Here is a 15,808-nt window from a genome sequence, read left to right as displayed (position 1 = left end):
AAAGATCACCAGTACATAGAAAAACTTGCAAAGGAAGGAAAACAGGTTAACTCTCAACTATGGGAGAGGCAAAAAGAAAAATTCAGCTGCCGAAAGTGTTCATGTAGTCATAATATCTGTACTCACTATTAATTAATCAAACGTGGTGTTTATAACTTGAAATAGAGGGTTGGGAGCTATGAAAGAGCTAAATTTACAGTAAATAGAAAGTCACTTATTAATGTTTAAAATTAATCAAAAAATGCTAGTATAACCATATTCTGTAGAAACACATCATTAAATACCAAAAGAAAATGCAGAAAGAGTTGACAGTGGTTTCTCTAAACAGAGTGTAGGGGGTCAGGATAGATGAAACAAAGACTGCTGTTTTTCAGATTTTTTTGTTGATTTGTTTCATTTAGCTGCATGTATGCATTTGATTTTTTAAAACATTTTTCTTTAAAGGAAAAGGCACAATCCAAGCAGAGGGGAAATTTATCAGGCACGTTTTCAGGGAACTGAACTAAATGATTAGTTTCTAGTTGCTGATTAATACAAACATCATTTACAAATACCAATAAGTGTCGATTCCCACAACAAAAGTGGAATCTGACCTGCCAAAGAGCATCAGTGTCTCTGAGCTGAGAAAGGTTCATGTAAGAGCATGGCCACATCCTACTAATGTCGAGGCTGTTTATTCCCAGGTTTTAATACCACAGAGGCCAGAGAACACATAGCTGTGTTGGAGGGAACCAGGAAATGTGCTCATTCAGTGTAAGCCCCTCACCTTGGGCAAATAAACTAACATCTCCGCCTCAGTCATTCCTGCACCTGGAACACGAGCAAAACCTCGTAAGGTTTTTCTGAGGATAGAAAATAACACATACATGTCATGTGTCTGTAAAGAATGCGTGGCACACTCATGTGTTCAATACGATGATTCATGAAAAAATAAATAGCAATAATAATGTTGGGGGCTTCCATGGTGGCCCAGATGGTGAAGAATCTGCCTGCAATGCAGGAGACCCAGGATCAATCCCTGGGTCAGGAAGATCCTCTGGAGAAGGGATGGCAACCCACTCCAGTTTTCTTGCCTGGAGGATCCCATGGACAGAGAAGCCTGGTGGGTTACAGTCCATGGGGTCACAAAGAGTCAGACATGACTAAGCAACTAACACACACACACACAATAATAATGTTAATACCGTTCCCTATATTTGTGGGGTTTTACTGGTTTATTTCAGCTTCCCAGGTAGCACTAGTGGTAAGAACCTACCTGCCAATGCAGGAGACTTGAGAGATGCGAGTTTGATCCCTGGGTCGGTAAGATCCCCTGTAGGAGGGCACGGCAGCCCACTCCAGCATACTTTTCCTGGAGAATCCCATGGACAGGGGAACCTGGTGGGCTGCGGTCCATAGGGTCACAGAGATTCAGACACGACAAGTGACTTACCATATACGTGTGCACACTGGTTTATTTCCCACATTATCTCTCTCAATTTCCTTGATGTTTTTAGTTAGTTTCTAAGCAGGATACTGGGCTTCCCCTGTGGCTCAGCTGGTGAAGAATCCGCCTGCAGTGCGGGAGACCTGGCTTCGATCCCTGGGTTGGGAAGATCGCCTGGAGAAGGGAAAGGCTACCCACTCCAGTATGCTGGCCTGGAGAATTCCACGGACAGTATAGTCCATGGGGTTGCAGAGAGTCAGACACAACTGAGTGACTTTCACTTTCACAAGCAGGATACTGGTCAGAGGACTGAGCACACAACTTATGATAACTCCTGTTTTTCAACAGGAATACCTTTTCAGGTATCATCAGACGCATTAAAAGTCCAAGTTGCCTCTAGAACAATATGGGATAAGTGAGGCAGGGAGAGTGTAAGACCAGAACGCTTCAGCTGTGCCATGACTTCTGTATTTTCAGTGTTGTTGGATTTGCTGTGAACCAGAATCCAGGTGTTATAACTATGGAAGGAATGGGTTCAAGGCACCTTCAGCTGATGCTTTAGAATTCACATCAAGGGCTTTGTGTGATTGTTCTTGGAGGCATAGGCAGAGAATATAATGTTCTTGTATTTTTACTGTTTTTTTAAAACTCCAACAATCAAAAGGTCATCGTTTGTTGTAATGATGCTATAATTAAGTTGTGGTAAACGATAGCATTTGTAGATTTTCTCACCAGAATTGATTCATAAAATGAATACAGTCCCAGCAGTTTATGTTAACATAATTAAATGGAAATGTAATTCCGAGTTTGCTTATTTAATTGAAAATTACTGGGTTATGAGCACTCTTACATTTCTATCAAAATTGGTGTAAACCTAGAATTACATGAGCTATCCGTTCAGATGCAGCGTATGTAAGGCTCTGTTGCTAGGTGGCAAATATGTTTCCTACAGCACGTGCAGACTGATCACGCAAGAGCGCGTGCTTTTCGTGAGTTTCCTGCTAACTGCTTCTCTCTTTCCTCTGCAGCCACTGGTTTAGCCCTGGGGCTAGGACAGAGCATGGCCAGGTAAGGAACATTCTAACCCAAAGGGAGGCTACTCAGTCTCTCGAATATTTAACTATTGCCCTTCAAGATAGTAGAGCAACTTTATGAGAAAGGATAACATCCTAGCTTATTTATAAAGGAGTTCATTGTGCTGGTGCTAATACACTGACCAAGTGAATGATCGTCAGGAAGCATCAGAGTTGTTTACCTCACCTCTCCGTTCATCAGCACACAGGTCACCTCCGTGGAAAGGATCTAGAGTTCACTTTAGAGATTATAGGACTTCCTTACTTCCATATGCTTTTCACAAAGGCGTGAAAATAGTACATATGCCTTAAACAATTGTTTTATTATTAAACTAGATTAGCCAGCAAGAGAATATTTTTGAAGTTTAGAAGATGATAAGAGTTTCTTGCACTTTATATTGTATTCTAGGTGAGATTTTTCTTTTTTTAATTTCTTGCTAGTTTCATGGCAGCACAATGATTAGATGACTTAGCAAGAACTTAACATTCATTTTGATTAACTTTACATATAAAATAAGTTGTCTGTTTTCTTTGTCTGTTGAATGTGCTAGTTCTCTCTCTGCAGTGTGGTAAGGTAATTTAGGGCTTAAAATATTGATAGGTTTTAAAGCATATATGTTTTAGACTTTGCATTCTTGCTAAGCCTTTTTTCAGTGTGGATTATATGAGTTATTTTTTGAATGAGTCAATAATATATGCATAGAAAAGTCTCAAATTCTCAGGGATCATTTCTTCTGAGGGATATGTAGGTAGATAGGTAGAAGAGGAGATTGCCCTTGGTAATGGTAACTGGTAACATTACTATACGTATTGGTGATGTCTTATTTCTTAAGTTGGTCAATGGGTTTTAGAGTTGGTTGCACATGCCATATTTCTTTTTTTGTATAAAAGGAAAGTGCCACATACTTTATTATAAACTATAATGTATTTCTTAATACACATGTACCTAATCAAAGAAAAATATGTCAGTGCAGATTTAATGATTTTTTTATAAACTTGGCTCTTTTCCTTGAGAGTGATGTGCACTTTTAAATATATTTCTCACATTAATAATAGAATATGTACTACTATTTCTGGACTTTCCTGGTGACTCAGTGATAAGGAATCTCCCTGCCAACGCAGGAGACGCAGGTTCGATTCCTAGGTCAGAAAGATCCCCTGGAGAAGAAAATGGCACCCACTCCAACATTCTTGCCTGGGAAATCCTGTGGACAGAGGGGCCTGGTGGGCTAGTCCATCAGGTCGCAAGGAGTTAAGACACGACTTAGTGACTAAATAACAACAACCAGTATATGTTTCTAAAGTTTTGCAAGTTAACTTGACTAAGTTGCTTCTGGGGTATGTCTATTCAGAATGTAATTATTACATAATTATGTCAATTATTCAGCATTCCCAAATGGTTCATACCTTCTATGTTTATATAAGATTCTGCTTCCAGTAGTAAGTTACATCAGGATATAGTTTATCCCCAAATAAGATTTTTTAAATGAATAATTTTATATTCTCTGTTGTTCTCTAGTCACTAAGTCATGTCCAGTCTTTGCAATCCAATGGACTGCAGCATGACAAGTTTCCCTGTTCTTCACTATCTCCAGGAGTTTACTCAAACTCATGTCCATTGAGTCAGTGATGCCATCCAATCATTGCATCCTCTGTTGCCCACTTACACTCATGCCATCAGTCTTTCCCAGCATCAGGGTCTTTTCCAGTGAGTCAGCTCTTTGCATCAGGTGGCCAAAATGCTGGAGCTTCAGCACCAGTACTTCCAATTAGTATTCAGGTTGATTTCTTTTAGTATTGACTGGTTTGATCTTCTTGCTGTCCAAGGGACTCTCAAGAGTCTTCTCCAGCACCACGATTGAAAATGAAAGAAAGAATCATTTCTTCAGCATTCAGCCTTCTTTATAGTCCAACTCTTACGTCCATATGTGACTAGGGGAAAACCCATAACTTTGACTATACAGACCTTTGTCAATGACGTGATATCTCTGCTTTTTAGTACACTGTTTCATGTAGGTTTATCATGGCTTTTCTTCAAGGAGCATTTCATGGTTGCAGTCACCATCTGCAGTGATTTTGGAGCCCAAGAAAATAAAATCTGTCACTATCCACTTTTCCCCCATCTATTTGCCATGAAGTGATGGGACCAGATGCCATGATCTTTGTTTTTTGAATGTTGGGTTTTAAGCCAGCTTTGTCACGCTCCTCTTTTACCTTCATTAAGAGGCTCTTTAGTTCCTCTTCGCCTTCTGCCGTTAGAGTAGTATCATCTTCGTATCTTAGGTTGTTGGTATTTCCCCTGGCAATCTTGATTCCGGCTTGTGATTTATCCAGCCCAACATTTCACATGATGTGCTCTGCATATGAGTTAAACAAGCAGGGTGACAATATACAGTATTAGTGTGCTCCTTTCTCATGCAGTGATTTTGGAGCCCAAGAAAATAAAGTCTGTCATTTTGCCACTGTTTCCCCATCTATTTGCCGTGAAGTGATGGGACCAGATGCCATGATCTTAGTTTTTCAAATGTTGAGTTTTTAGCCAACTTTTTCACTCTCCTCTTTCACTTTCATCAAGAGGCTCTTTAGTTCTTCTTCACTTTCTTCCATAAGGGTGGTGTCATCTGCATATCTGAGGATACTGCTGTTTCTCCCAGCAATCTTGATTCCAGCTTGTGCTTCATCTAGCCTGATATTCTGCATGATGTATTCGGCTTATAGGTTAGATAAGCAGGGTGACAATATACAGCCCTGCCATACTTCTTTCCCAATTTGGAACATCCGTTGTTCCATGTCAGTTCTAACTGTTGCTTCTTGACCTCCATACAGATTTCTCAGGAGGCAGGTAAGGTGGTCTGGTATTCCCATCTCTTTAAGAATTTTCCATAGTTTATTGTAATCCACACAATCCAAGGCTTTAGTGTAGTCAATGAAGTAGATGTTTTTCTAGAATTCTTTTGCTTTTTCTGTGATCCAGTGGATGTTGGCAACTTGATCTCTGATTTCCTCTGCCTTTTCTAAATCCAGTTTGTACATCTGCAAGTTCTTGGTTCATGTACTATTGAAGCCTAGTTTGAAGGATTTTGAACATTACCTTGCTAACATGTGAAATGAGCGCAGTTGTGTGGTAGTTTGAACATTCTTTGGGATTGGAATGAAAACGGACCTTTTCCAGTCTTGTGGCCACTGCTAAGTTTTCCAAATTTGCTGGCATATTGAGTGCAGCACTTTCACAGCATCATCTTTTAGGATTTTTAAGTAACTTGACTGGAATTCTATCACCTCCAGTAGCTTTGTTCATAGTAATGCTTTCCAAGGCCCACTTGACTTCACACTCCAGGATGTCTGGATCTAGGTGAGTGACCACACCATCGTGGTTATTCAGGATATTAAGACCTTTTTTGTGTAGTTCTGCATATTCTTGCCACTTCTTCTTAATTTCTACTGCTTCTGTTAGGTCTTTGCTGTTTCTGTCGTTTATTGTGCTCATCTTTGCATGAAATGTTCCTTTGAAATCTCCACTTTTCTTGAAGAGATCTCTAGTATTTCCCAAACTGTTGTTTTCCCCTCTTTCTTTGCATTGTTCACTTAAGAAGGCTTTCTTAACTCTCCTTGGTATTCTCTGGAACCCTGAATCCATTTGGGTATATCTTTCCCTTTCTCCTTTGCTTCCACATCTCTTCTTTTATTAACTATTTGTAAGGCTTCCTCAGACAACCACTTTGCTTTCTATTTCTGTTTCTTGGGATGGCTTTGGTCTAGAATTTGAGAAATACTAAAGTGATATAAATCTGTGCTTTAGATTATAATCTACCTGCAGTTAAAACTTTTTTCTGCATTTAAAAATTAACAAATAGCTACTATGATATAGACAAGAAAGTTGATGCATCATTTTAAAAATTTTTAAATATTTGAAACAGATTTTTGGATTAGCCTTTGGCTTAAGCTTTGATATACCATTTCAGATTTTAATCCTGTCTAGATAGGTTATTAATTAAGGAACACAGTTGATTCTTATTTTTTGTAGTAGCTATAGTCTGTGAGGTTGGTAAGAACTCTAAAGTAGCAAATACTGAAAAAACTGCTTCCAGGAAAAATACAGGGTTAGGTTCCTGAGAACCTCTGGCCACATTTTCACTAACAGATCAATACATATCCTTATTCGATGTGTATTTCTGTTTAAAGACACCATATTTAATACATGTTATTGATTTGTTAGCATTGAACTCATGGCCAACAGTACTGTAACTTATGCCTGAAGGGAACTTGTCTAATGAACATATTTTCTCTATAAGGTCCATCACAATTCTCTTACACTGGGGAAGACTATACTGCAGGTCAGCCCTGTACTAGAAGGCTATTTTAAATAATGAAGATAAAAACAAGAAGACAGAAATGCAAAACAAACAAATAAATAAATAATGTAGCACTGAACAGACCAGGCAAAAGATTCCTGTTTACAGTATGAGAGCCGAAGCGAGAAGATAGATGGCGTCTTGTCCGACCTCAGCTGAGAACATGCAGTAACGGGAACTCAGATTTCTCCCGCTCTCTGCGTGTCTGCCAATAACTCCAAAGCACCGGAAGTACTGATTTGGGCATTACAAGTATATTTTAGCAAGTGGGTGAATTTGTGAATACAGAATCGGTGAATAATGAGAAACAGTTTGCACATGTATGTGTCTGTATAAAAGCACATACAAACTACTCATGTTTTGAGGGATTTAAATGTCTTATTTCAACTAATAACTAGCCCAGTGAAAGTGTTAGTCACTCAGTCGTGTCCAACTCTGCGACCCCATGGACTGTAGCCCACCAGACTCTGTCCATGTGGATTCTCCAGGCAAGAATACTGCAGTGGGTTGCCATTTCCTTCTCCAGAGAATGTTTCCAACCAAGGGTTCAAACCCAAGTCTCCTGCATTGCAGCAGATTCTTTACCATCTAAGCCACCAGGGAATCCCAGTGAACTACTGGCTAAATCTTAGGTCCAAGTGATAAAATGCAAGACCATGAAGAAATGAAATCCTTCAATATATTGTTGAATGAATGACTATCAGCATGCATGATCACCCCTTTTTTTTCCCCATATCAACTTACCCAAGATAAAGAAATGATAATATTAACCTCACTTTTGAAATCCCACCCCTCACTGCTTTCCCACATCTTATGATTCCTTTTTATTCTCTAATGCAAAATCCCATTTCATTTACACCATACTCACTTAATATTTCTTTTTTACACATTTAGTAAATCACTATTCTCTATCAGTCATTACCTATCAAGTACTCTTTATTTTTACAAAAAGAGATATTTGTTTTTAAAAACAAAAACAAAAAAGTAACTTTTCCTCTAAGGTGGTTAAAATCTGGGGTAGGAAAGCAGTAATCATAGTGTGTTGATAAATGTTGAAGGAAACCACTGAGAGGGTGTCATGGAGACCACAGAAGCGACATGTGAAAGTTGGTTTAGAAGTGGACGTAAAGAGACAGAAGCAGCTACAAGCAGCCTCATTTGTTTGTGTGTATGTGTGTTTTAATGGTGAGGGTTTTCCTCCTTGAATATCTAATAGTATGACATTTTGAATGAGTTTACTAGTATCTTAAGGAGCCATAGGTATTGTTTAGAGGTTTTTAGTTCTCCTCTTAAGGTGAGGACCCTGTGAAAGGCCAAGTGTGGAGAGACTTGAAATTCTTTTGTAGACATTTGAGAAGGTCCCTGAAAAGTGACTGCTAACAAACAGTCTTGAGCTTGAATCCCTTCTGAATATTAGGTGGCAAAGAGATTATTGCTGTGGAGCAGGAATTCTGCTCTTTGCTTCCTTCTTCCTCTTGTGTTAGGAATGTGAAGCTTTTAATAATCTTTTTAAAATAATCACGAATAGCCACAGAAATCCTCAGCTCCCTTTCTGCCACAGGAGCACCCATGATATACATGGAACATTTCTCTTCCTTGTTTTCGTTCAGCAGTTTTTAAAACGGTATACCTTTTGTGAGACCTCACATTGTACTAGGTTTTGTGTTTATGAATGTCTCTGTCATTCTTACGTGAGTCATTTTTTAATATACATCTGCAGGTCACTAATAAGGGACTTGTCTCTCCGCTTGGCCTAAGTCCAGCAATCTGAGAGCTGGAGGTAAGAAGCACTTCGCACCATATTCAGAAGTTTGTTATTAACTGGAGTTGACATTGTTGAGTCAGAACCCTGAACACTGACCTCACTTGTGACACTGATAGGAGCCAAGGAAGACAGGAAGCGTTAGCAATAAGAGGAATGAAGACTCTCCCCAAACCTGAGGAGCTCCTCTTGCTTGTCAGAGCAGAGCTCCGGGCCTCGTGTCTTATCATCGGTTCCTGATCTGATTCCCCCCCGCCCCCACCCCCGCCCTCTGCCACCTTTTTTTTGTTTGTTTGTTTGTTCTTTGGGACAGAGCAGACACATATTGGGAATCTTTCAAATACAAATACATGTTTTCTATTCAAATAGCACTCTGGATTAATTTTTTCATCTTTGCCCCCTTACAAGATCTAGGTTCCCATATTAACTTGCTGAATTCATGACCCAGAGATCTGAGCCTGTACTTTTTTCTCTGAGCTTCATTTTATGTGATGACTTTTTAATATAGGTGAATTATATTAAATAATTCTAATATTTGTCCCTACAAAGCCCATCAAAACTATACATTTGAGGAAGAAATTCTCATGTGACTCTAAGAGAAGGGTCTCTGACCTCAGAGTTCCATACATAGCCTAACATTTATTTTGGTCATTGTAGTTGCATTTTTTTTTTAATTAAATTGTTGAATTCCTTCATTTCAGAAAAGTATGTTTGGGACCTTTTGTGTTCTTTGTTTTAACTGTTTTAACACAAATAACAGGAATAGTGTTCCCATATCTATCTTTTATCTAAAAAATTAGAAACCTTAGTTAACTACTACTATTAATTGAAGTCGGAGGTAGAGATTTTATCACGTCACCTCTAGCTATCTGTGTCACAAATGTTGGTTTGAATATGTTTTTTTACAAAGGCACTAGAATTAGAAATGCCAAAGTAATTAATTTTTTTTTTTATTTTCAGAAGCAATTTAGTTTTCATGGTACGAAGTGTTTCTACATTGAAACACTTTCAGATTAATGGACTTGAGATAAACTGTTGCTATTTTCTATAAGTAGTAATAATGAGATACTGTTTCAGCTACATATCAGATGCTAGATTTCATTGCCTGTTTCTTTATCTCATTCATTCATTCATTCAACAAATATTTATTAAACACTAAAAATGTCCCAGACACTGTGCTGGACTTTGGAGACGCAGGCAGATTGAATGACTGAAGCAAAGGGCCAAAGGTGAGCAAGAATATGGTACACATTCCAAACTAAGAAGTTCAGAATGGCTGGGATATATTATTTAGAAGTAAGGAGGTTAGGTTGGGGTAGGAAGAAGCATAATAAGTTGCAATTTAGAAATAACAATCAAATTATGTCGGGCCATAAGAGCCTTGTGTAAGATTTGGGGCGGGGGTGGTTATCTAAGGTGAATAATGCAATAACATCTAGTTTTAGAATGACTGGCTTCAGTGTAGAGTGGACTTAGATGGGAGCAAGGCTGGAGGCAGGGAGGCCACTGGAGAGGCCACTACAGGTGAGGGAAAATGATGTTTCAGACTGGAATGTGGTTCGTGGGGATGGAAAGAAACAGATATTTAGGAGAAATTTAAGGTAGACATATTGAGTTGACACATTCCTGAAATAATGATCTAACAACATTCTTTGTGATCTAATTAAGTTCTATTCCTTCTCAAAGATGGCCAAATGTGGCTAGTAATTGACTCTAAATGTTGTCATTAGATAGTTCAAAGCAGTTATATCATTAAAAGTTATGATACTGGTCAGACAATAGCCACTGACAATCAGGTTCATTAATTATAATTGTAGCATTTGAACCATTTACTCGGCACTTTTTATGTTCTGGTCTTAGTGCTAAGTGTTTTACGTGGTTTATCTCATTTGACACTCACAGCAGCCTTACAGGTGGATAGTATTGTTATCTCCATTTTCCAGGTGGAAACTGGGACTTAGAGATATTACACAACTTATAAATTTGGTAGACCTGTTTTTAAAACCTAGCGACTTGTTACTGGTACACCTGGGATTCGAACCCAGATCTCTCCTGCACTATTACTGCGCTAAGATTTCTGTTTTTATTAGGGTTAATTTCTAATATGCTGTACAACTTCTCATTAGCCCAGTCTTGCATATAATCACATTTCTGCATAACCGAGATAAGCTACAGTTTGAGGGTACACGTAGCAAAAAATATTGACGACTTGCTTTTTTTTCTTTCCAATTGGTTAGAGTGAAGCAAGTGTGAAGGGGAGTTGGGTGGTGAGGCATTCTGAGGAGGCAGTCAGATATATATTTTTTCTAATTATATATTTCCAAGCCAGTAATTTCTTTGAAAAGGAATGTTTTTAAGTGTTTCTTTACCATGTTGGGCCCCTAAATACAGAGAAGTAAGATTAGATATTTTATGTCATCGGAGGTGACAAAGCCCCAAAAAACTCACAGCTGAATGCAGTGGTAGAAGCATTGGAGAAGAGAGGCTACATGACTTTAACCAGGACCACCCAGAGAGCCAGAATTAGAACCGAGTTCTAGACCTCCAGCTCTAGGCTGTCTATTACATGATTCAGCTGTCAAGGAAGCATTGCCATCTCTTAGGGACATTTTCAGAAGTGTGTCCGTGGCATCTCTAGCAAAATTAGTCGTCTTCATTTTAAGAAAAACCGGTAAATAAAAGAAAAAAGTAATGCAAGTGAATAAATACAGTCCCTTTGAATGAGAAGCATACTTTTCTACTTATGAAATAATATAATGAAAATATTTTTGTTTCTACAACTTTGTTCTAAACACTTTGGATAGCATCAGCTCCTGAGAGATAACCGAGCTGAAAGAGGACACAAGAAAAACTGCTCTGTGAAAACAGCCAGCAGGTAAGCGATTTAAAATCACCTTTTCTCCTGATCACTGACTCGTGTAATTTCTTTTTCCATACCAGTATGAATAGTGGTTTAGTCACTAAGTAGTGTCCTACTCTCGCAGCCTCATGAACTGTAGCCCGCCAGGCTCCTCTGTCCATGGGATTCTCCAGGCGAGAATACTGGAGTGGGTTGCCATTTCCTTCTCCAGGGGATCTTCCCCACCCAGGGATCAAACCCTGGTCTCTTGCATTACAGGCAGATTCTTTACCCGCTGAGCCAGCAGAGAATCCAGTATGAATATGATGAGTTATAGTTAGGGTGCCTTTGGATCTAAAGTGTCAGCATATTTTATGTTTCCTTTATCAGAATCTACTTCAGGATTACTAGTAATGAATAGAAGTATATCATTTTAGTTGTAGTTTTTTAAAGGTGACGAAAAATAATAAAGAATGCATTTTTAGAAGAAAATCTCTGTTCATAATCCATAACTTGTGAATTTTAGATAAGGATTAGGAATAATTATTTTTAATTATAAAAAATAGAATTAATCTTTTCCCCAAAACTTAAATGGTTTTGTGAAAGAGCAACATGTATATTTATTCTAATAATATATAAATAAGTATATAGAAAATACACTCTTTTTTAAAAGTGCTTAGAGTTACATTGCTTAGTCAATGCTATATATTTTTTTCATGTTAGAAAGAAGTGCCCCCAGTTTATTGTTTTAGACAGCGCATTTCCAAATTTTGCATGTGGTGTTTCTAAAGACTTCATTTTTCCTTTGGTGAAAATAGCTATCAGAATATTGATCAGCACAACTGCCCTGAGATTTACACTAACCCAACTTTTAACGAGATAACTGACCTTGGCAGCCCTCCCTCTGTCTCGTTGTTAGGGTGCTTGCCTCTGTTTTTAACACTCCCAAGCAAGCTGTGTAACTTCCAAGTATCATGTTGTACAAACTAACCCTGACTGAGAACGCACTAGGTATCTGCAGAAGCTAACATAAATCCTATTTAGACAGTCAAAAACTGTCACACATAATAAGTTGACTGTCAGGTCAGTGATAGTCAACATAAAACTAATATAGTCACCCCTAAGAAGGTTAGATCCTAAAATTATAAAGTATGGATTAAAGAAATTTTAGACAGATTATAAATAACTATGGATGACATGTTTATAGAAATAAAATAAGCAAGCAACAGATCACTGTTAGAATTGTTCAAGCAGAATTGAATCAAAAGCATATAATTATTAGAAATGAGAAGTGTGATTGTGAAATGGAGATACAGCTGAAGAAGTAGGCTAGAATGTAGCGTAAAAATATTGAATAAAGTGATGGAAAAATGAAAAAGTGGTTAAGAGACACAGAAAAGGTCTAAGATATATTTGATCAGAGGTTTTGATAGAGAGTATAGAAAGGCTGAAAAAAAATATGATGTTGAAGAGATGTTGGCTGAGAATTCCCATAACAGCTAAAAGTTATAAATCTATACAGAAATCACAATGAATACCAGCTAGAATAAGCAAAAAGAAATCCACACCTAGTAGCATACTGTAGTACTCCAAAAACAAACAGGTCTTAAACGAATCCAGAGATAAGAGATGAATTACTACAAAGGAATGTACATCATCAGATTTCTGGGTATCAACAATGATACCAGAAACAGTGGACAAGTCTTCAGGGTACTGGGTGAAAATACATTGTCAGCCTAGAACTATGTACCTAGAAAAAAAAAATCTTTCATATATGAAGATGAAGTAAAAACCGTTTAGGATTTTCAATCACTAAGAAAGTTTCCTCCTGACACTTGCTAGAATCCTTTTTAAAAGATGTATTTCAAGAGAATGTTCTCCCCAGAAAGTCTAAGATGAAAAAATGAATACTAAGCCAATAAATGGTTAAAGATTTCAGTAAATTTAAACAACTATTGTTTATATAAATTGATAATCATAATGTGTAATTCATAAGGCTTTTCAAAAGACAATCTAAGATAATGGAAAATAACAGCATATTAGATTGACAATGCTGATGATGACAAAGTCCAACTTAAAGCCTTTGAATTGTTTGGGAATGTTTACTTCATTGGTCAGTTAAGATTATATTAAGTATTCATGGCAAAATATCATAAATAACCACTAAATTTAAAAAAAATAGAGTATGTAAATTCCAAGCTGGTCAGCAGGGGTGGAGTTGAATGGAATAAAATATTACTCCCCCCAAAAAAATCCATTTAAAAAGTCAAGAAGGAAAAAAAGCATAGAGAAAATGGGACACAGAGGAAAACAAAAATTGAAAACTGAATCAAATCCATGTATTAGTCACTATGGTAAATATTTATGGATTAAATTTGTTTGTTAAAAGCAGAGCTAAGCAGATTTGGATTTTCTTTTAAAGTGCAACTATATGTTCTTTATAAGAGACACACCTGAAATAATGCCAAAAGAAAGTTGGAAAACTAAAAAAGCATGTATCAGATATACTGTAGAAGAGAGCTCTCATAACAAACCAACTGACTTGACAACAAAAGCCTTAACAAGTTTAAGAAAATCATTATTTAATGATAAAAGGTTCAACTTACCAAAAAGATTAATGATTTTATTATTTTGTATATTAAAATAGCTGCAAAAATATATAAAGCAAATATTAACATCAATGAATGGAGAAACTCACTAACCCACCATCTTGGCACTTCCACTTCAGTAGAGCATTCATATTACTGATAGCTTAAGCCATCAGAAAATTTGCATAACAAATGATTAACAAACTTAATGTTATTATATAAGCCCTTTCACCCACATACATTCTTCTCAAAGACACATGTGATATTTTCAAAAATTTACCACTTTCCAGGCCAAAACTACTACCAACAAATTTTAATGAATATGTATCATAAAGAACATATTCTTTAACTTGAATATGATTAAGGAAAATCATTAAGAAAAAAATAATTTCTTTAAAGTTTGAAATTAAAAATACATTTTAAAATAACTCATTTCAAAAAAGTCATAATTATCATTATGATATCATACCTTAACTTGTGGGTGCATTATGATGGTAGATAGAGGAAACTTGACTACTTGAAAGTTGTATATTAGACATTTGGTCCCAGTTCCTGTTGCAAGTTCAAGATTCTGAATTGTAAGATTACTGATTCTAAACTATAAGATGCCTGCTTCTGTCTTCTAAGATCAACCCAGCAGGTATTTAGAAAGAGAAAATAGGCAGAAATCTACAAGAAGTTTCCAGTATTAAGGTAGCCATGGATGCGTGCTAAGTCGCTTCAGTCATGTCTCTTTGTGACTCCATGGACTGTAGCCCGCCCAGGCTCCTCTGTCCTTGGAATTCTCCAGGCAAGAATACTGGAGTGGGTTGCCATTTCCTCCTCAGGGGATCTTCCCAACCCAGGGATGGAACCCACGTCTCCTAGGTCTGCTGCACTGGCAGGCAGGTTCTTTGCCACGAGTGCCACCTGGGAAGCCAGGAGGGGGATGCTGTTTTGAACTTGCGTTTTTGAGATGAGGATACACAAAATGTGCGTGTGTGCTCTGACCTGAGGCAAGAGGCAGTTCAGCCTGAGTGAGGGAAGAAGGCGATGTGAGCGGAACCTTTGGAGTTCTTTCATATCATGGGCCATGGCCAAGGGATATATGCCACCCGCCTCTTACAGAAAGACTCAGGTCTCTGGTCCAAGTGTTTTCAGGGATAAAGTCAGGGCAGCTCACAGTGCTGTTTTTGTGAGGAGCTGGGAAAGCTTGATGGGACCAGATGACAAATTACCGTGTCTTCACTCGGCCCCCTGTAAACCGCAGGGCTAGAGGATTACAGTTCTCATTTTCTCTGAGAATGAGGAAGGGGAATGTTTTTCTGACAGAGGAATTATTTTGTGGAGAAGACTGTGGTGATTGTGGTTTTCTGGTGCTTGGACCTCTGCACTCTTAAGTCAGGTTCATTCACCTCCAATTCCTGAACTGCTTTGGACTGACACAGAAGACTGGCCTTTACCTATAGCATTGCCTCACAGAATCAGTTAATAAGACATTTGAGGAGAAAACAGCCTTTCGAAAGTAATAACAACAATAGCAACAATATATTGGACTACAGACTCCAACAGAAATCAGAAATGTTAGGACGAGTCAAAAAATTTTTGATTAGCATTATCAATATTAACTAAAGGAGATAAAAGGAGAAAATAACAATATAAAGCAAGAAATACAACACATAATTAAGAACCAAATATTTAAGTCTATTTCAGTTTTTTCCTCAGCAGTATTTTAGAGTTTTCATTGTGTAGTCTTACACATATTTTATCAGGTTTATCCGTAAGCATT

General features: G+C 37.6%; 1 protein-coding gene across 1 annotated transcript in view; it reads left to right on the top strand.

Moving 5' to 3' along the window:
- GPATCH2 (G-patch domain containing 2) overlaps window positions 1-15,808 on the top strand; it is a 190,951-nt gene that overhangs the window by 127,423 nt on the left and 47,720 nt on the right. Inside the window, exons 7-8 of the mRNA XM_043924401.1 lie at window positions 2,455-2,494; window positions 11,418-11,488. Of these exons, the coding sequence (XP_043780336.1) occupies window positions 2,455-2,494; window positions 11,418-11,488 (111 nt within the window). The remainder of the gene's footprint in view (window positions 1-2,454; window positions 2,495-11,417; window positions 11,489-15,808) is intronic.

Source organism: Cervus elaphus, chromosome 14 (genome assembly GCF_910594005.1).
Source record: "Cervus elaphus chromosome 14, mCerEla1.1, whole genome shotgun sequence".
Lineage (NCBI taxonomy): Eukaryota > Metazoa > Chordata > Mammalia > Artiodactyla > Cervidae > Cervus > Cervus elaphus.
Note: the sequence above shows the minus strand (reverse complement) of the source record. Positions and strands in the feature narration are given on the sequence as shown.